Source organism: Gymnoscopelus braueri, assembly GCF_963280865.1.
Source record: "Gymnoscopelus braueri genome assembly, chromosome: 1".
Lineage (NCBI taxonomy): Eukaryota > Metazoa > Chordata > Actinopteri > Myctophiformes > Myctophidae > Gymnoscopelus > Gymnoscopelus braueri.
Genome location: NC_137603.1, coordinates 56,498,290 through 56,520,742, shown reverse-complemented (window position 1 = coordinate 56,520,742; position 22,453 = coordinate 56,498,290). Strand labels below are relative to the sequence as shown.

Sequence of the window (22,453 nt, the reverse complement as noted above, 5' to 3'; positions counted from 1 at the left end):
CAGCACCAAAAATGGAAGCTCTGTGTATGTTGAGGACAAGTCTTCTGTTCTCCCGACAACAGGGTCAGACCTTTGGTCAGCTACCGTATGGGAGAGTTCAATAGTTCTTACTGATTCGTTCATTTTAGCACAACTTCATTATAGCACGTGTGAGCAGTCATACCATAAATATCGTCTCTGTCGGGTGGAAACCTCATATGTCCAAAACTGTTACTTTTCAGGATTCAAATAAAAAAAAAACATCAAAAGTAACAGATCTACAAGCTTGAAACGCGTCGCTTCGCGCCGCGTTTCGCGCCGCGTTTCGAGCTTGCGGATCTGTTACTTTTGATGTTTTTGTGTGACGCTGTAGTATGATCAAGTAGGGCGTTAATTTACGAAAAAACACAAAAAGTTAAAATATGGAGATATGAGGTTTCTGCCCGACAGCAACGATACAGTATGCCGACTGCAGTGAAGAAAAGCTTATTAGAAGGTGTAGGGTCTATATATATACTGTACAATATACACAACAATGAACAGCGCTAGCTCTCCCTTCTCCCTTTACATGTCCTGTTATCACGGCAGCCCCAGAAGAAGTACATTTTCATCACTGTTCATTTATAGCTCAGCTGACTGAGAACTGAGCTCAGCTGTCATGAAACACTTCCCCCCCAAAAAAAGTGACACGGTTCCCTTTTGACTGGACGTACCGGGTTTGATCCCAAAAGGGTTTGTAAAGGTTCTTCTTCTGCTTGATGCTGCTCTCTCTGGTCCAACCGCTATTCAGACAATTTCCCCGCTTTTTCCACAGTGACTTACAACGACTGGGGAAATAGGGGGTTGGCGTATCTTTGCTCAAGGACAGTTTGATAGGACGGCTTGTATTTGTCACTACTACAGGGACCTTTTGGAATAAAGGCCAGGGACAATCTCACTTGTTTAGGTTAGACTGCTTGCATTAGACTAAGACACTGACCCCTACTCCTCCAATGTCCGAACTGCAGGTCAATGCGTGTCCACCGCTATTCCAAGCTATTCCTTGTGACGATCTTCGAGCAAATCTAGGACATGTCCCTTCTGTCCCTTCTGTCAGCTGATATTCTCGTCACTCCCTAAAATAAAAGTGTCCATTCCCTGGGCAGGTTCCAAGCAGTCCCAACAACACCCCCGACTCACTGACTCCCTCCTGGGTTTAACGTCTTTGACCCAGAAACAAGAGTTTTGCCTGCTGTGGGTACAGAGTCCGGGCCCCACCGCGGGGATCCTAGGGGCCTATGGGAGAGATGGCGCTAGCTGCGTCCACGGTGGATGGACTGTCTGTGGGCCACTCGGGTGCAGGACGCGCAGCATGTGGTCTTGTAGTAGTCGTACACGCAGAGGCGAGCCTGGACCACCACGTTACAGTTGAAATACTTGTCTCGGCAATTCTCATCTGAAACCAAAAGAATAATTAAAGTCTTAAATATAAAGGAATAATTAAAGTCTTAAATAAAAAGTATTTTTTTTCTCACCCATCTCATATCCATGTAAACACTTTTTAAAATATTATTTTGGGTTAGTGTTAGGGTTTCATCTTTCAATATAGCTTGTTTTCGATTATATTATTATAAAAAATTCACTCATTACATTTCCTATAATGAAGACAATGGATGTTATCTAGCTATAATAGACTAATATTAGAACACACTTCCAAAAATAAAATACTTGTTTTTGTTTTTTAACTTGACATCTGTGGTGTTAATAATTGACCCATATACCATAGAAGGTAAAAAGTGATTTCTTTTTCATAAACCCAAACGTTATTTTACTCCAAATAGCAAATGCAAATTGAGGACAAGTTTCTCTCACTCTCAAACATGTAAACATTGAATATTGACAATTTGGGGGGAATTGAGCCACACTTCTCTGCCGCGAACAGCCTTTTTGCATGTAGTTGAAGCGCAAGGGGGCGGGTGGGGAGAGAGCCTGGCGACGCGAGCTATGTGCACTGACTGGCAGTTGGGGCAAACGCAGTCCCCACAACATCATTTACGATTCTGTGCCTATCGGTACATAACTCGGACGGCGCTTAGTCGACTAGCAGACCATCGGCCGGTCGTCGCGGGCACTCGCGCCTGGAGGCGCTCGGGCGCGACTCCTCGGCCTCAATGTCTGCTGAGTCGGCGCGCCTCCGTCATGGTCCAAAACTATACTTTATCGGCGAAAAAAAGTAGTCTGCGGTTGTTTGAAAAAGTATTGTCCCAAGCGGGAGTCAAACCCAGACTCCCAATGGTAATGGTTTTAGAATCTAGTGATTAGCGAGGTGTGCCACTGAGGCCGGTGCTGAAATTAGGTATTCGGGCTGTATTAGAATGTGACGTCCTAACTCTTCTAACGTAGAGGAAATAAGTCCCCGCCCGCGCGCCCGCCCAATAGGGGAAGCCTCGAGGCTTCCCAACTACATGCAAAAAGGCTGTTCCATTCTCTGCCGGGTCATATTTGACCCTTAACACCATAGATGTCACTTTTTTTTATAGAGACCATCAGAATTAACTAAAATGGTGGTAATTAATTTTTTTGCGTTAAAATAGCTGTTTCTGAGGATATCATGAAGCCTTGTTCCAATAAAGAAATGTAAAGGGTACTTTTTACCTATTCAAACTTGAGAACGGGTAAAAATGACCCTAACACAATGGAAGGGTTAATGGGTTAACTATTAAATAGTTAACCCATTAACCCTTCCATTGTGTTAGGGTCATTTTTTACCCGTTTTCAAGTTTAAATAGGTAAAAAGTACCCTTTACATTTCTGTAGAGCACTCTGGAGCCTTTGTATTACATTTTAATACAAAGGTTCCAGAGTGCTCTACAGTGGTGTAAAATATATAGAATGCAGATAACTCGGGGCAGTGGACTGACCTATTTGAGGTATACAGGGTTCTGGGTTGCAGTCCTCCTTCCCTGCTGGTTTGAGGTGTTCCTCACAAGCCTCACTGGAGCGCATGTCGTCAGACAGACAGCGCACCTCCCGCACGCGGAACCCGCCCTCACACGTCTTAGAGCACTGGAGGGGTTAACGAGTTAGAGAGTTAGAGTAGACAAACGGACTGTACAAGAAAACGTTTTGTATACTTTTACTTTCAATTATACTGTCAAGTTTCCCACTACCCTTTACTAGTGGTGGGAAAAGTACTTTTCACTTAAAGACGGGGTGCTGTGATTTTCAGTGATTTCCCCCCCCCCTAAAACATAATCATCAGGTATTATGGTTATACTAGGAGGAAGATTTTTTTTCAAAAAAGTGTACAGAAAGTGTTAAAATTATGTTTTTATGTGGACACGCCTCCAGTTCATTAAGTATACCTGGTTCTCACCTTAGCACCTCCTCCACCACCTTAGCACCACCCACCTGTCCTAGTCCCTCCTCCTCCTCATGCCTACACCTATTGTGTTATGATAATGAGGGGGAGGGTATGTTTTTACTATGTCACTAAAGCGCTGTTTTTCTATTGGCACGTTTGACCCTCAAGGTTTCAGCCTCCAGGTAGAAACTCAAAATAGTCAGAGAAGACATAAAACACCATAAAAACACCACCAGGGGGCTTAATGAAGTTTTATCAACCTCATAGACACATGAAAAACAGAAAAAGTGCAAAACCATGGCACCACCTCTTTAAGTAAAAGTATCAATAATGCAATGTAGAAATACTAAAAGTCTGGTAATCAAAATTTACTTGAGTAAAAGTACAAAAGTATAGGCATCAAAATATACTTAAAGTACCAAAAGTAAAAGTACTCATTATGCGGAATGTTTCAGAAGTTATCATATGTCTAAAATGTATAAAAACTCTTTTGAAAATAGCAGATCTACACGCTCGAGCTTGTAGATCGGCTGTTTTCAAATGGAGTAAAAGTACAATATTTGTCTCTGAGATGTAGTGGAGTAAAAGTAAAAATACCTCAAAATTGTACAGTACTTGAGTAAATGTACTTAGTTACTTTATTGTCACATCACACGATTACAGGTGTAAAAGAATGGGTGAAATATTTTTTTTGCAATTACTGTAGGCAACAGGAAGAGTTAGGATAGGGAAAGAGAGAATAGAGAAGAATGAAAAGATGCTATAGTTCAATATGAACAGAAGAAACATACGGTACCAATTGTACCCTATGGTGCCCATTAAACCTGGCATGAACACACTTCGTGGGTGATACACTAGTGCTAAAATGCATAAAAGCCAGGTGTAAATGCACCCAGACATGCTGACGGTAGTCAGAGATGCATTTGGCCATATTGAGTAATCAAGAGCAAATGCAATGTGTCTTGAAGCCACATCATGTACAACCACATGAAAGGAACTGAGGAAATTGACTCAGAACACAAAATGTTCTGTCCTTTCTTTCTGAAAGGATGTAAATATTATGAGTAACGTGACGAGTGCGTTTCTCTGATGTGATTTCAATGTGTGTACCGCGGACACGTTTCTAATGGCAGGTGCAAATCATCATCTGGATACAATGTGGATACAAGACGTGTTAAATCCCCATGGAATAAAGGAAAAAATAAATCTCATGACTGAAAATGTAATGATGACGTTTTTAGGTATTATGAGTCTAAACCACATTTACAGCCAAACAGCTGAATAAATCACAGATTGATGAGGCTTTAAACCTTTGCTTTTGTGACATTTCTGAGACCATTCATCCTTACAATAATCCTTTACAATCCTTTACAATAATTCCCCAAACATCTGTCTGTCTGTCCCCAAAATCTCTTCTGCCCGGTTCTCCTCAGTGCCTGGAGCAATTGATCTGTATTTGCACATGGCCATTGACCATTAGCACGTGCACGGAACAGCGATGCCCGTTTTTCACTTTCCCAAAATGTAAGCTGTTAATTAGTGTTTTTATCTCAAAGAATTCGGGCTATGGGAGCTATCGTCTGCATGCTTACAGCCCCCCAAGCTATGGTAGGAAGGGGTCCTCCTTGGGGCCAAAAAGGTTTGGGACTATTGCTGTATACAGCACAGCACATAACCCAAAGTCTGTTACTACTTGGACTGCACACATCCCCGGGTATGTGCTAGTGTTTATGTAATATGCTTCTAAACATGTATTCAATTGCTAGTTTGACCACTTCAAAGACTAATAACCGAAAATAGACGTTCTTGTAGATCGGCTATTTTCGGTGCAAAGGCATGTTTCAATAGAAGACATGCTGGCTTCTAATGGAATCCAAATGACTGAAACCAGTCGTGGCGACTGAGAACTTTAACCCATTAAGACCGGGAACGCATCTGTGTCTTTAAGATTTCTTTGGCTATTCAAAAATAACAGATCTACAAGCTCATAGCGTGGCACCGAGTGCCGCGCTACGAGCTTGTAGATCGGCTATTTTTGAAAAATCGTGAAAATGTGTGCAAATCTTTGAATATATACATTTTTAAGTGAACATTTTTAACTCAAATCTTTGCTTCTGGGGGGTCTCTGGAACAAAATATTTTGAGATGGGGGTCCGTGGCTAAATACATATACTTTTGGGGCCCTTCCTTGACATGAAAAAGTTTGAGCACCACTGATTATAACTGATCAAAAAACTGTTAGGATTTAGAAGACATTTGTAGAATCCCCCAGAAGCAAAGAATTGAGTTACAAATGTTCACTTTAAAATATAATATATTTTAAAGCGAACATATATATTCAAAGATTTGCACACATTTTCATGATAAATAAAAAATCAGATATACAAGCTCATTGCCGCGCTGTGAGCTTGTATATCTGCTATTTTTTAATAGCCAAAGTATAAGATAATGGTTAAAGTGGTTAACATCTAAAATGACAGATGCTTTTCCGGTCTTAATGGGTTAACCCATGAATCCAGGTGTGTGTAGTGAGGTGTGGGCTGACGTGACTCACAGCGCTCCAGTCGGTGTGGTACCACTTGGCCCCACACTCCTTGAGGTGGCAGCTCTGCTGGCTGAGCGGCCGGTCCAGGGACGAGCACTCGTACGGCGGCATGACGGCGTAGCCCTCGTCCGACTTCATCAGGCACGTCACCGCCCTCTGCTGGCTGCCTGAGCCACACTCTGCAGAACACTGGAACATACAACACCAGAATGGAATTACATTCAGTGGTGTAAAAAGTACTCACATTTCTCACTTAAGTAAAAGTATAAATTCTGCAATTTTAAGTAAAAGTCCGGAATTCAAAATTCACTTGAGTAAAAGTACAAAAGTATTTTTATGAAAATGCGCTTAACACATACAGTGCCAAGATCGCATCGATGCGTTCTTTCAAATCCATCGCTTGAGTGCCAGCATTCAAAAGAACGCATTGATGCGTTCTTTTGAATTTTCATTGTTTAATCTGTGATCGCACGGCTGTGTTTATTTCTCATCAACACTTTCGTTTTCCACTTACGTCACACTCACCCGGAGCCGGATGTAAAAAAAAAAAATCATTTCCGGGTCACATTGTTTTTCTCCGGTTATTTTCGGCCAGAATAAGGAAAAACACGGTTTTTCACACGGTATAAAAAACGAACGGACAACTCAACTTCTATTTTCTTTGGTCCGGGTGACTAACAGTCATCGTCGTAGTGTATCACATAGTTTTCAGGCCGATCAGCGGACCAGGGATTGTCGAAAACGTCACATCCGGTGAATGACAGGATATGACGTGGGCCTGTTTGGGAGGGGGCGAGCGAGGTGATCAATGTGTGGATTTGCTGCTCTCTACTGGTGGAACTGTCGTGCGTGCTTGACACCACAATCAGAGAATTTATTTGAATGAAAAATTACAAAACAAAAAAAATAAAAAACACACAAATTGCTGGCACAGGGGTGAGTACATTATGAATAAACTCTGGCAGTCAATGTGTTAACGTAGGCCTACCTCAATTAAAAGTACTCATTATGCAGAATGTCCCATTACAAGTTTTCAAATGTATGAAAAAACATTTGAAAATAGCAGATCTACAAGCTCACAATGCGTCACGATGCAACACATTGTGAGCTTGTAAATCGGCTATTTTCAAATGGCCGAAATGTATATAGGGCTGAAGTGGTTAATGTATGTTTTGTAATAATAATTAAAATCTACAAAGTAACTAAAGTTTTCAAATAATTGTAGTGGAGAAAAAGTACAATATTTGCCTCTGAGATGTAGTGGAGTAGGAGTAAAAGTATTGGAAATTGGAAATACTCAAGTAAAGTACAAATATCAAAAAAAAATTACTTAAGTACAGTACTTGCGTAAATGTACTTAGTTACTTTACACCACTGCTTCCCTTTGACACCAGCATGACCTCACGTTATGCCCGTACTGTACATACCTGGCTCCAGGGACCCGTAAACCACTCGATGTGGCTCTCACACGCCCCGTTGTTGCAGACCTGCGAGTCGGCAGGCCGCTCATGGCCACACCCCTCCAGGGGTATGCTGCTGATGTGATTGGTCAGGCAGAGCACTCCGCGCGTCCGTACGCCCATTCCGCACTCAGCCGAACACTATGACAAGAAGCTCGATATGATTAGTCTCTGGTCATTTTTATAGAGGGAAAAAAAAGGTATAAGTTGGTCTATCCAAGCGGTAGTCCAATATATCGGATTGACCAATATTTCCAGCCGATATTTGCATTTTACACCATATCGTGATCGACAACTAAGGATCGATATGGCACATTTTTGTTTAATTCAAAATAGATAATTATGCACATTGTTGAAGATGTTTATTATCTGGTGTAATAAAAAAAATCACATGTACAAAAATATGAAAAATTTGAAATAGGGTAAATAATAAATAATAATAAACATGCCTAGAATGCAAGGCATGTGTGCAGATAGTAGAATCAGAGGCCTTTTAGTGCACAGAGTTCGCTATATTCATTATGGATATTGGGAATCTTTGAAATAATATAGGTTGATATCGGCCTTCCTGTTCTTCAAAGTATCAGAATTAGCATCGGCCTTGAAGAATCCATATCGGACCACCTCTAATGTGTTTGTCATTTCATGCTGTCAGTATCACCAAGTGATATAATAGTGTGTGAGTGACGTGTGAACAGATTATGTCTGCATGCCACTCTATATGTAGAATAAGTATAGATATCCTCTTTCTGCCTCTGTGCAAAACCAAGTAGACTAGATCAGCGGTTCTCAAACTATGGGAAGGTGCCGTTGGCAACCGGAAAAATAAGATTTTTTTTTTAAAGAAATGGAAAAAAGTGGGAGCGTCGTGACCAGCGTAGAGAGGACATCAAAGACGGTCACTTGACCCCTCATACACACACACACACACACAGCTACAACCGACCGAGAACAGGAAAGACAACACACACAAGCCCTTGCAGAGGCACACAGAACTGATTTAGCTGTTCATATTTAAACGATGTATAGCAGGAATGAAGTTCGATATGAGCGGGTGCCGGTGGGGTGGCTTAAAAGAGTTTTTGTAACTTCTTCGAGAGCGAGGGGGTACAAATACATAGACCATTTGGTTCCATTTGTACCCTCTCTGAGTTGATAAATATTCATATATAAGGTCAGCAATGTATGCTTTTATTGTAAGATATTCTTTATTTCCACTTTGAGATCGCACTATAAATAAAGTGTGGGATCGCCCCAAAAGAATTCCCCCATACAATGGGTTCGTGGTATAAAAAAGTTTTGAGAGCCCCTGCACTAGATAAACAAACACACATACTGTATGTATTATTTAAGAAAGGAGTAAAGATAGCATTGGAAAAATGGAGGTCCTGGGTATGTGGGAGAGAAAAAAGTAATCTCCTGTGAGAAAGGGATTTATTTGAGTTGTTTTTGGAAGAAGAGTTTGTATGTTGTATTTATTTAGACAGAAAGTAAGAAAGCCGAGGCTACTGATGGGATTTGACCCCAGGGCCAGCTAAGCACACATGGGGGTCTGAAGGCAGTGATCCTAATCACTACCTCATGGATGGGCACAGAAACATGAATAAAGGTTGTGCCCGAAAAAAACACAGGAAAAAACAACACAACTAAAAAAAAAATCTGGGCATGGATCAACCAGTTAGTGCACCAACCTATAGTGTCTGTGTTTTATAATATAACTCAGCCACATGTCACTTACTGGGTGAAATGTTAGACCGTGGGTGGATGTCACAAACGTAACATGCAGTGGTGGAAAAAGTACTCGCATGTTCTACTAAAGTAAAAGTGTCAATACTGTAATGTAGAATTACTCCATTACAAGTAAAAGTCCGGAATTCAAAGTGTACTTGAGTAAAAGTACACTTTGTAGAGTGTACTCATTATGCAAAATGTCCCATTTCACAAGTTTTCTAAAGAAAAAACATTCGAAAATAGCAGATCTACAAGCTCACAATGCGTCGCATCCGTCGCATAGTTTTTGTTCCCCACATGATGTGAATCAATTAGTTTAGTCTCGTTGTCGCGCCACGAGTTAGAATAGAAAATGGACATACAGAACCATTATTATACCAAAAGAAACAAACCGATTATACCTAAACTAAACAAGTTTTAAACTAGGGGAATCATTTTGGAGGTGCACGGTTCCAGACTCCAGATGAGGAGACCGGATCTCCAGATGACACTACGCAACATTTATTTCAATCCTAAACTATGGTGACAATAAATAAAGGTTTTGATTGATTGATTGAGTGACTGACTGCCTCACTGACAGATGGAAATGAGCTTACCCGGTCGCCCCAGTTGGTGTAGAACCAGCTCTTGGCACAGGGACCCATGTCACAGTTCTCGTTGTCGCCGGGGCGAAGGTTCATGTTGCACTCCTCGTCGGGGACAAAGTCGCCCACGTTGCTCACACAGCGGACCTCCCTGGACCTCTGTCCCAGCCCACATGGCACCGAGCACTATAGGAAGACAACAGGCAACGTGGTTACAATGCACTATTATATTAACGGCAGAATGGACTACAGGTGCAGTGTTTGTTTTTTGGGGGGCTTTTTTGCCTTTATTGATGGTATAGTAGAGAATGACAGGAAACAGGGAGAGAGAGACATGGAGTGACACGCAGCAAAGGTCTTCGGGAACGGGACGCAAACCCGCAACATGCCATCAGGCATTAGAGCCTATGTGGTATGCACCTGGACCGCTAGGCCAGCGGGTGCCCCTACAGGTGCAGTGTTTATAGAAGTTTATTTTTTTACTGCATGGTTGCACCCACAAGAAAACGTGTACAAAAATTACAAGGAATGTTCAGGTTAATGGTTGGTGGAAAAACAATGAAATGAAAAGAAATGAGTAGTTTTCATCACAGGCAAGTCACTAATAAGTCTGTTTGTTAAATAGCTTAAGGACAGTATCATGCTTTTCAACATGATCTCTATGTACAGTATACATGTGCCGCACTATGAGCTTGTATATGTGCTGTTTTTGAATAGCCAAAGAAATCTAAAAATGACACAGATGTGTTCGAAAATCAGTATAAAGTAAAGAAAAATGAATTATTTTGCACTCACGGCACTCCACTCTGTCCTGATCTGCCACTCGCTGCAGATCTTCAGCTGGCAGGTGCTGGCGGTTTCGGGTCGTTCCAGGTGGCGACAGCGGCTGACGTGGACGTTGAGCGAGCGGTTGGCGTACACTTGTCGACACAGGACCTGCCGGTGCTGCATGCCAAGGCCGCAGGTCTTGCTGCATTCCGACCACTCTCCTATGTCCCAGCTGCTCATGGGACGAGAGAACACAAGGAGCTTGTTGTCAGAGAGAGAGAGAAAGAGAGAGAGAGCGATGGATATGTGATGATTGGGTGGCAAGGGGAAATCACATACCTCACTTAATGAGGTGACCACTAACTAGTGGTGGAAAAAGTACTCAAATGTTTTACTTAAGTAAAAGTATCAATACTGCAATGTGGAAGTACTCTGTTATAAGTAAAAGTCCAGAATTCAAAATGTACTTGAGTAAAAGTACAAAAGTATTGGTATCAAAATGTACTTAAAGTACCAAAAGTAAAAGTACTAAATTGTTTGAAAATAACAGATCTACAAGCTCACAATGCGTCGCGATGCGTTGATGAGCAAAAAAATACCAAGTGGAGCTTTTTGAAACATTACCAGTGTGCAGACTATATTCTTTTTTTCTTGATATTATTGGGCCCCTGTCGATGGCAAGGACACTGCTGTGTGCCAAGGGCATTCAGGTGAACTAGAGCATGATAGGCCTTGGTCAGCCTTTGGTTTGTATCCACCATCAACTTAATCACAAATCACAAGGCATGGCCTGCTTCAATGAAAAAAGAACACTCCAGTCTTTGTCCTATCAATGCTAAAACGTATTATGAAGAAAGGAAAATACAGCAGTGTGTGTTTTACATATTTTTTTTTACAGCCTAATTAAACAGATGGTTGTTGTTATTAAACCCCAACCATCCCTTAGAACACAACCCAAACCTCCTCCCTCACATCAGAAGATCCTAGGGCATAGAAAAGAGCTAGAAGCAGCTATGCAGACAGTGTACATAACACCTTCATGACACGTGTTGCACTGAATTTACTATTTGCCTACAGACATTTTATTCTTTTTGTAAATGAGATAATCCATTAATGCATGAACCACATGACCACATGGCCGAACATTTGGCAAAAATAGCAGATCTGCTGGATTGGCTATTTTCAGTGAAGAGATTTAGTGTGTAGAGGGGGGCCTATTATAGACCCTTGGGGAACTCTGGTCATTGAAATATATGGGGTTTAAGTGCTTAATGCACGGCATCCATCTTGTCTTGCATCATGGTGCAGCCAGGTGGTGCATGTGTTGTATGAATAGCACTCATGCCTTAAAGGCAGGGTAAATGATATGTTTTGGTTAAAACAAAAACAAGATGTTTTAAGGTTAAAGCATTATTTTCTGATATTGCTATAGTATAGAGTGTTAGTTCAGTAACAGGAGTCTACCTGTCCCTCCAGCTCAAAATACATTTTCAGGTGGGTTGCAAATTTCAGCCAATCAGGAGAGAGTACCCATTTATCAGCTTCTTTTTTTATAGTGTTGTAGTTCCATTTTTTTGTGCTAATTTCTTTGTGTCATCACTTCCAATTACACTTCCTTAATCTGTATCCTGTCTGAGTTCTCTATCCTGATTGGATAAAATTGGTCCCCAGTTAAATTTGTTAATATAGCGTCACAATAGTTTTACCAGCTTAAACCATATTTTATACTTTAGTTATAAAAAAAATAGCAGATCTACAAGCTCATAGCATTCAGCAGACATAGTCCAATGAGCTTGTAGATCTGCACATTTTTAAAGGGATTTTTGAAACTAAAATCTTTGCTTCTGGAGGTGAGATGGGGATCCGCAGCCAGATGGGGATCCGCAGCCAAATAAATATCACCTAAGTTTGAGAACCACTGCATTCCAGTATGAGGGAGACATAAGAGAGAGAGACAGACAGAAGAGAGAGACAGGAGAGAGAGAGACAGACAGACAGAGAGACAGAGAGACAGACAGAGAGACAGACAGACAGACAGACAGACAGACAGACAGACAGACAGACAGACAGACAGACAGACAGACAGACAGACAGACAGACAGAGAGAGAGAGAAAAGAAGCTCTTACAAGGCTGGACAAGGCTGGAGGTTGCAGGCCTCTTCCTGTGGGCTGGGCCTGGTGGTGCTGTCACACAACGCATCAGACACCGCCTCGTGGTTCACCCGGTGCACACAGCCAAAGATGGGATACCTGAACCCTGTAACAACCAATCAGAGAGTAGACATTTTCATACAGAACCCTGTAACGACCAATCAGAGAGTAGACATCTTCATACAGGACATATAGCAATTGGAGACCAAAAGAAAATGCTTAGAATGTGGTTCAACTTTAAAGGTGGTGTAAGTGATGTATGTCTTGTATTGTATTGTATGTCACGCTGGATAAAAGTATCCGATTACAGTAACGCACTGATTTGGAAAACGAGTACATTTTTGAATTGTTCTGACCTCTGCCACAGGAGGCGCTGCACTCCGTAGCCCCAGACAGTTTCCAGTTGTAGTCTCGTTGGCGCCTGGGGGGCTGTATCGCTGGGACCTGGTTGTCAGGGACGTGCGGCTGGTACCGTCCACCTCCAGCTGGGTTGTAGCCCTCGTTGTGGGTGTTGCCGTGGTGGTTGTACCCTCCGCCGCCCTGGCCGTTCAGGGTGTTTCCTGATGTGTGAAGACATACAGGAGATGAAGCACGGCAGTGTTGCCAGATACTGTACAATAATTTTACCCTCTGTACGATGTACAGAGGGTAAATGTGAAAATGTACAATAATTTCACCACATCACAAAAAAGGGTGTGAGTTTACTGAATTCCCTGGCTGCTGATTCGGGACCGGTTTGGCTTTTCAAAATAAGTCAGTGTATCAGTAAATCTGACTCTAGACCTGAAGACGATTCTACATGTCTCCTAAATTCCAACATTATTCTGAAAAACGTATGTTTCAATGTGGTGCTCAATCTTTTTCATGTCAAGGACCCCCAAAATTATATGTATTTGGCCGCAGACCCCCATCTCAAAATATTTTGTTCCAGGGGGTCCCAGAAGCAAAGATTTGAGTTTTAAAAAAAGAGTTAAAATAAAATATATATATTCAAAGATTTGCACACATTTTCACGATTTTTCAAAAATAGCAGATCTACAAGCTCATAGCGCGGCACTCGGTGCCGCGCTATGAGCTTGTAGATCTGCGACTTTTGAATAGCCAAAGTGTAAAATAATGCTTTTTAGCTCAAATCAAAAAATGACACAGATGCGTTCCAGGTCTTAATGGGTTAAAATACTATTGCGCGTGCATCTACCGTTTGTGCTCCCTGCTCATAACTCGCCACGCCTCGCCTATTCCACCCAATATTGGTACACAATATGGTAGCTGTGTACCAATCAATCAAAATGGATAGATGGACAGACAGACAAATGGATGTGTAGGCTTACCGTCTGGTCTGTGGTTTGGCTGCTGGGGGCCGAGTGGGTTGTCAGTCGGTAGGATGTACTCATAGCTAACGCCAGGGTTAGGCTGCTGGTAGATCATCTGAAGGCAAATAATATGAGATTACTGTAGGACCGTTTAGAGAGCACACCGAATATATCATCGCCGTCGGGGGAAAACCTCATAATGTCCAAAACCGTTCCTTTTTATTATTTATAAAACAACAACAATTAAAATAGTGAAAATAGCCGATCTACAAGCTCACAACGCCTCGCACCGCGAGGCGTTGTGAGCTTGTAGATCTGCTATTTTCACTACTTTTGTGCGACACTCTTGTACGATGAAGTAGGGCGTTAATTAGCGACAAGTTTAAATATGGAGGTTTCAGCAACGATATGTAAAAGTGTAATTAGGAATCATGTTTATTCACATAATTGTAATGCTTCTGAAGCCCACCTGTGCAACCTCACAGTGAGACGTGAGACAGGGAAGCCAGAACGTATAGCTAATACCTGAAGCAGGTAGGGGTTAATCGCATGAACCGTAATCATCCACATCCGCTAGATGTGGAAGATTAGAACCTAGATCTAGAACCAGCTATTTTCGGCAAAGAGATTTGGTGAAGAGGGTCAAAAAAAGAGTGGACCAAGTATAGATCTTGGGGGGACCCCAGTCAACCAAGTACATAGGTTTTAAAGGAGTAGTTCTCCCCAAAAAATTACTCATCGTCTCCGCCAGGCCGAAAGTCATGGCGAGACTGTTTTGCACCCTGCCCCAAACTTTTCACATGGGCCTGTTAGAGCGCCACCAGGAGGCCGCTTTTTGCGAAACCCATTTTTTGACAGTACTCCTACAGATTTTGTCCAAACATCACGCAAATCGGTACACAGTATCTCTATAGTCATTACACGAAAAGAGTCCTTCAGATTTCTCATATCCCATCCTGATTGGCTAAGAATGGCTTCCAAAGTTTGCAGGACTGCTCCGTTTTGAACAAAATGCCTCAGATTATGAAGACAGCGTGCGATTTCCGGGAAATGTTGCACGCACATTCTCACTAGGCCGAGGAAGAAATGCCACTTGAAAGTTTTCTCCGGTAGGAGGAGTCTCCTATTGACCAATGACCCGGTCATCAAATTATTGGCTCAGGAATGCGACAAAAACTAAAACATCTCCATGAATTCAAGGCTTCATGGGGTGTGTAATTGATAGCAAATAAGTCATTTGGGTGAACTACTCCTTTAAGTGTCCTTTAAAGGGGGATGAAACCCCAGGCTGATTTTGCGGTTTGTTTGTTTTCCAGTTCAGGTTAAAAAACTACAGCAGATTAAAAACTCTGCAGACTAGTGTAAGCAACAAGTACAACTAGCAACTAAACACTAAACAACTAGTAAGCAAAAGTAAGCTGTCCCAAATTAATATGTATTTGACCTCCATTGTAAATATATGCCCCCATCTGAAAATATGTTGCGCTATGACCCCTCAGAAAAGATGTGGGAGAAAGACAACACACAGACAGACAGAGGTCTGTCTGTGTATAAAGGAAAAACCAGCGTGTGTAAAGGGAAAACGAGCAGACCAAGTACGGAGCCAAAGTTCAAGTTTACTAAGTATTGAGGGTTTAAGGGGTTAAATGTCTGAAAATACAACATACTCATTGAAACGATAACGGCAAACACACCAAAAAAAAAAAAGATTGACACAACACTGATGATAGTGCTGTCAAACAAGTCTATGAAGCTATCTATAAAATCTATGAAAAATGTTATACAATATCTAGTGGGGGAAGGGGAGGTCCCTGCTTCATCTCTCTCTCTCAGCTAAGGGGTCCTTGGCCTGGAAACCCTTGAAGACCCCTGATATAGTCAATACACCAGGACCTGCAGGATTCTCTTCTGCAGGATTCACATTGGATGTTTGGAGCCCAGACTTCACTGCCATGCAATCACTGATTGGAACATGTTGAGCCAGGTGCTCATTGGGATGTCAAGTGTTGACTTTTTGATGGCATAGAAATATATTACCAGAAACACATACAGAGCTAGCCCTAAATGACCATTAGGCCTACAGGTATGTAACTCTGAGAGAGTACAAATGGAACCAAATGGACCTGTAGTGTACACACTCAAGAGTTATCGGGGTCCTTGTAAATAGAAGAAATTTGAGACCCACTGTAGTGGACTCCTAATGTGTCATAGTGTCATAGTAAATCAGTATCATACATATTGTGAAGAAAACCTGGAGACTGACATTCAGTAATTGGGTCTTATGGTCAAAACATTATGATGTTATGTAAAAACAAAATAAAAAATGTTCCGAGGGCAAGGCCAAGTCTTTGCCGCGGACACGTATCTTGTCCTTGTACGGACATAGGCTATTGACAGTGGTGGAAAAAGTACTCAATTTTGTTACATAAGTAAAAGTATCAATACTGCAATGTAGAAACACTCTCTTGTACAGGTAAAAGTCTGGATTTCAAAATTTACTTGAGTAAAAGTACAAAAGTATTGGTATCGAAATCTGCTTGAAGTACCAAAAGTAGAAATTAGTCATTGTGCAGAATGTCCCATTTCACAAGTTTTCAAATGTATACAAATCCTCTGAAAATAGCAGATCTACAAGCTCAAATGGCCAAAATGTATATAGGGCTGTAGTGGTTAATGTATGTTTTTTAATGATAATCCAAATCTACAAAGTAACTAGTAACTAGTTTTCAAATAATTGTAGTGGAGTAAAAGTACAATATTTGCCTCTGAGATGTAGTGGAGTAGAAGTAAAAGTATTGAAATTTGGAAATACTCCAGTAAAGTGAAAGTACCTCAAAATTGTACTTAAGCGCAGTACTTGAGTACATGTACTTTACACCATGCATATGATGACCCCTGGACATGACCTGCTGTAGGAGGAGTAGGTCTGAGCCGATTGGGTGACTCACATAAACATCTAGGATCTCATTGGTGGGGCCCTCGGCCAGGAAGGACTCCCCCGCGGTGGTGGTGATCTCATTGGGCCGCCGGTAGGTGAACATGGTCCCGCCTCCCTCGTACTTCCCCGGCCGGTCGATGGCCCAGTTCCCGTTGATGATGGACCGCCCCGATCGGCTACGGAGAGCTGGAAGTGACAAACAACAACAAAGACCAAACGACAACCTTCACCGACAAGCCAGTCCAAACAAGACAGGAAACGGTTATAAGAACCACTTCCACGTAATTGCCGTTTAACTCATTTAGACCGGGAAAGAATCTGTGTCATTTTTTGATTTCTTTGGCTATAAAAAAAATAGCTGATGCAAGCTCATACTAGCTTGTAGATCTGCTATTTTTTTGAAAAATCGTGAAAATGTGTGCACATTTTTGAATATATATATTTTTTTAAAGCAAACATTTGTAACTCAAATCTTTGCTTCTGGGGATTCAACAAATGTCTTCTAAATCCTGCAGTTTTTTGAAAAACGTATGTTTCTATATCAGTGGTTCTCAAACTTTTTTCATATCAAGGACCCCCAAAATTATATGTATTTGGCCACGGACCCCCATCTCAAAATATTTTGTAATAGGGGCCCCCAGAAGCAAAGATTTAAAGAGTAAAACAAATTCCCTTTAAATATATATATTCAAATATTTGCACACATTTTCACGATAAAAAAAAAAAATAGCAGATCTGCAAGCTCATAACGCGGCACTCTGTGCCGCACTATGAGCTTGTAGATCTGCTATTTTTTTTATAGCCAAAGAAATCTATAAAATGACACAGATGCATCCCCGGTCTTAATGGGTTAATGTGAAAACGTTTAGACGTAATGAGCAATGTAGTAAAAAAAAAGAAAAAAAGGCTGAACCCCTGAATTTCACCACTTTAAAAACACAATTACAGCAGAATAAACGATCTCACGTGCAGTTTCAAAGTAGCAACATTTTATAAACGAGACCACCTTGTTTACGCTGGCAAATGTCTCATGTAAATCCTGTAATGGAATCTTTTCAAGTCCTCGTCCATTGATTCCATGGATTAACCCATCTAGACAGGGAAAAGCATGTCATTTTAGTTTTGAACCACTTTAACCATTATTTTATACTTGAGCTATTCAAAAATAGCAGATATACAAGCTATGAGCTTGTAGATCTGCTATATATTTTTTAAATCGTGAACATTTGTGCAAATCTTTGAATATATATATATTTTAAAGCCAACATTTGTAACTCAAATCTTTGCTTCTGAGGGGATTCTACAAATGTCTTCTAAATCCTAATATTTTTTTTGGAAAAAACTTATGTTTCTATATCAATGGTTCAATTTAAGTTAGAAATGTTTGCTCACATTTTCACGATTCTTTAAAAAATATATAGCAGATCTACAAGCTCATAGTGCGGCACTGTGCCGCGCTATGAGCTTGTATATCTGCGATTTTTGAATAGCCAGAGAAATCTTAAAATGACACAGATGCGTTCCCGATCTTAATGGGTTAAGGACGAGAGGCCATTAGAAAAGCATTAGATAGGTAACATTAGACAGGCTCGTAAGAGAGTGTTTGGACAACTAAAAGCACATTAGAGATGCACGGCGAACAGAACAGAAGTCTATTGAGAGAGAGAGAGAGAGAGAGAGAGAGAGAGAGAGAGAGCATCAGCGCTACTGGAATGATAAGTGCCGCTGCCTCTATGGGGAGATTCCTGATTCGTGTCCCTGTCTTCTGTTTCCTGGCACCCGTCAAAATGTCATTCCTAAAACTATGTGTACTGTACTGTACACTGTAAGAACCTCAGTGACAATTTAGTGTGCAAATGCAGTGGTGGAAGAAATACTCCCGATATTTTACTTAAGTAAAAGTAGCAATACCACAATATAAAAATACAAGTTACAAGTTAAAAGGCCTGTGTTCAAAATGTTACTTGAGTAAAAGTGTAAAAGTATTGGCATCAAAATATACTTAAAGGGCCAAAAGCAAAAGTACAAAAATGTTTGAAAATAGCAGATCTACAAGCTCACAACGCGTCGCGATGCGACACGTTGTGAGCTTGTAGATCTGCTATTTTCAAATAGCCTATGGGTATAGAAGTAAAAGTATTGAAAATTGGAAATACTCCAGTAAAGTAAAAATACCTCAAATTGTACTTAGCTTAGCTTAAATAGTACAGTACTTGAGTAAATGTACTTAGTTACTTTACACCATTGTGCAAATGTAACCAGTTCCATTTGGTTACATTTGTACACCCTCAGTGACAAATGGATACATTATTAACACTGAGGATTTTACTGTGTAGGTGTGAGTAGTGTTATTTGTTCTGGTGCGAACATTCGCAGAAATTAGCAGATTTTAGAAGATCACAATGCCAAAGAGGTTTGATGGACAGGGGAAAAAGAGCAGACCAAGTACAGACTACAGAGTCAAAGGTCAAGTTCACAAAGTATTGAGGGTTTAAAGCAGGGGTCTTCAACAGGGGGTCCGGGACCCCTAGGGGGTCCTCAGAGTTACTACAGTGGGTCCGCCAAATCTGTGTGTGATATCATTTTTTATTTTACCTTAACCACTTGAACCCTAGCATCCCTTTTCTGAGGAGAACTTTAGCCAAAAATAGCCGATCTACAAGCACACAACGCCTCGCGCTGCAAGGCGTTGTGAGCTTGTAGATCGGCTATATTTGGCAAAGAGGTGTGGTGTGGAGGGGGGAGGAGCAAATCAAGTATTGACGGTTTAAGTGGTTAAATGTCTGGTGTAAACAAACAAACAAAACACATCACAACACTGAAGTCTATGAAGCTATCTCTCTCCTTGGCCTGAAAAACGTTGAAAACCCCTGCTCTACACTGAATATAATTGTGGAAAATGGCCAATCTGCTATTTTCGCTGAAGGTTCGCCCCCAGAATAGGGACGCAAGGGTTTATGTGGTTAATTGTATAATTGTATATTACAATTAATACTTTCATTTTTGTAAATAAAATGTGTGTGTATTGTTCAATCAATATTTCAAAACTAACAAATAATTGTATTTTACTTTTAAGTATTTCTGCTTTATTCCGGGGGGTTGTTGCAAATAATGACTTCATATGGTAAACCAATTAACTCACTGTCCTCCCCATATTTTCACATCACAACCACAACTACAGTATTTTATAAAGGAAATGTGATTTATATTCATTCCAACAATCATTGAGTCACGTTTCTGATGGAGCTGAAGTCTTAATTTCCTCTACAAGCTGTTATAATACATTCCTCCAGCACTCACTCACTGAAAGGAACTATTGTCTATCTATGCATACATTTCCACTTATTCATTCATTCATTGTGCGTGCGTGCGTGCGTGCGTGCGTGCGTGCGTGCGTGCGTGCGTGCGTGCGTGCGTGCGTGCGTGCGTGCGTGCGTGCGTGCGTGCGTGCGTGCGTGCGTGCGTGCGTGCGTGCGTGCGTGCGTGCGTGCGTGCGTGCGTGCGTGCGTGCGTGCATGTGTGTGTGGGGACGGGGGGGTACGTGAGTGTATGACAGCGAGTGTAAGAGTGCACTTTGCAAACCCAGTTTACACTTGAAAAGGAGCCACAGCAGACAGAATGAAAGAGAGAGAGAGAGAGAGAGAGAGAGAGAGAGATCCATCTTTAGTGCTCCCGTCTTCTCTCTCCTTTTTTCTTTATTTTTTCCTTGAGGAAGCGGTGAAATTCCTCACCTTAATTAAAAAGGCTGAGGAGGCTGAAGGGCCATGGTCCTCTAATGAAAGCTTGTTTATACACTTTCCCCCGAGGGGGGGGGGGGGGGGGTCAGGGGACCTCTGGGGGCCACGTCTGCTGCTGCTGAGACGTGGCATGGCTCTCATTAAAACAATGTCTCTGGCCTCTGACAACAAAAACGCTGACATTCCAACCAGTCACTATTACAGCAAATAAGCAGCTACTGTGTCGCCGCCGCTCTTCGCCTGCTATTAAAGACACCAATTATCTGTAGAGGAGCACTTCACTGAGAGGGCACTGCGGTGGCGGTGGATAATACCCGCCATCATGCATGCCGGAGAAGTCCGGAAAAAAGAGGGCAGACGCCCTCCGGCGTTGATCTGCCTTTTAATTAGATAAATCTAGTCCGTTTTACAGGCCCACTGTGGCCGACTGCTGGGCACACTGCTGTGACTTGGGTAATACAGTAAATGCAGAAAAGAACTGATGCCCGACGCGTTATAACTATTAGTCCTGTATTCTATAATCCTGTGAGACAATGTTTGTTTGGTAACACTTTACTTAAAGGACGACTTCACGCATTTTCAACCCATCTTCATATAATAGATCCTCACTAATGCTCATGATAAAATAGTACAATTTTTTTCTACTCGGCCTGTGTCTCATAAGAGGACTGTGGACAGTCCAGAAACCCGTCTACCAGTGACATCATCGTTCGTCAGGATTTTTTTTTCCAACAAGATTTAAAATTTTGAAGTCTTATTTAGATTGTATTAACGCGACAACAATGGCTTCTATTATTGCATTGCAACTTTCCAGGAATACAGAGCCTGCAGTTTCTATTAGCTTGGATTCCCCATCGATGATGTCACTAGACGGGTTTCTGAACTGTCCACAGCCCTCCTCTGAGACACAGAGTGAGTAGACAAAAATGGTACCATTTTATCATGAGCATTAGTGAGGACCAATTATATGAAGATAGGTGAAGTCGTCTGTTAGGACCAGTTTATAATATCTGTGTACAGAGATATATATTATAATGTGTGTATATAAGTTCTTTCTTTGATTTGTATTCATTTAATTGAATTCCTGCAATGTATTAATCCAATGTGTAATATGTCTGACAGTCCTTATCAGCTAGTAGAATTCCACTCCACTGTCTCCTCCTTTCTCCTGTCTTTTGATAATAAAGTGCTTGGCAGAGGGGAGGATGCGCCATTGTAAGTTGGGATCGTGTCCAGTGAGATACATGGTCGTTTACAATCCTCGTACGAGTAAAAGAGATCTCGTGTGTCACGTGTCTTTCTTTATCTGTGTGTGATCAAACAGCAAGGGGGTTTAAGATAACGATCAAGAACCTATCATCGTCCTTTAAAGGTCGGGTCTATAACGCATCATAATCGCATTTATAATGCATTATAATGAGCTTATAAGGCATTATAACGCTTGTTATAAATGTTTATAATCATGTATGACAACTTATAAAAACATTTATAACGTATTATAAGTGCTGGTCATAATGCATTATAAGCTCAATGGAACAGCACATTATAATTACCTATTCACAAAGTGTCTTTGATATATGTTGTTTTGCATAATTATAAACATTTATAACAATTGTTATGAAGCATTATAATGCATCATAATGCATTATAAATGTGATTATAATGCATTATAGACCCAACCTTTAAGTAAAGTGTTACCTGGTAGTTATAAGGTGCGACCTTAATATAAAGTCTTACCGTTTAAAAGAAAGAAAAATGTATTGCCGCTGTACATGCAATGTGAATCCCAATGTGAAACAGTGTGTGGTTTGATGTGAAGCACTGTTTTTCCTCCATGAGTTTTGATCCAGGTCCAGGTGGTTTATGGTAACTGTAAGCCTGGAAGGTCACTGAGCTCCCCTAAT

The 22,453-nt window shown here is 41.3% G+C and overlaps 1 protein-coding gene across 1 annotated transcript in view; it reads right to left on the bottom strand.

The window, feature by feature from the left end:
• Window positions 1-303: 303 nt before the first annotated feature.
• Window positions 304-22,453, bottom strand: part of thsd4 (thrombospondin type 1 domain containing 4) — a 108,688-nt gene continuing 86,538 nt past the window's right edge. Inside the window, exons 10-19 of the mRNA XM_080424977.1 lie at window positions 16,823-16,998; window positions 13,893-13,989; window positions 12,918-13,121; window positions 12,538-12,667; window positions 10,438-10,642; window positions 9,655-9,828; window positions 7,295-7,468; window positions 5,877-6,056; window positions 2,880-3,024; window positions 304-1,414 (exon numbers count right to left, since the gene is read on the bottom strand). Coding sequence (XP_080281103.1) covers window positions 1,272-1,414; window positions 2,880-3,024; window positions 5,877-6,056; window positions 7,295-7,468; window positions 9,655-9,828; window positions 10,438-10,642; window positions 12,538-12,667; window positions 12,918-13,121; window positions 13,893-13,989; window positions 16,823-16,998 — 1,628 coding nt within the window. The 3' untranslated portion in view covers window positions 304-1,271. The remainder of the gene's footprint in view (window positions 1,415-2,879; window positions 3,025-5,876; window positions 6,057-7,294; window positions 7,469-9,654; window positions 9,829-10,437; window positions 10,643-12,537; window positions 12,668-12,917; window positions 13,122-13,892; window positions 13,990-16,822; window positions 16,999-22,453) is intronic.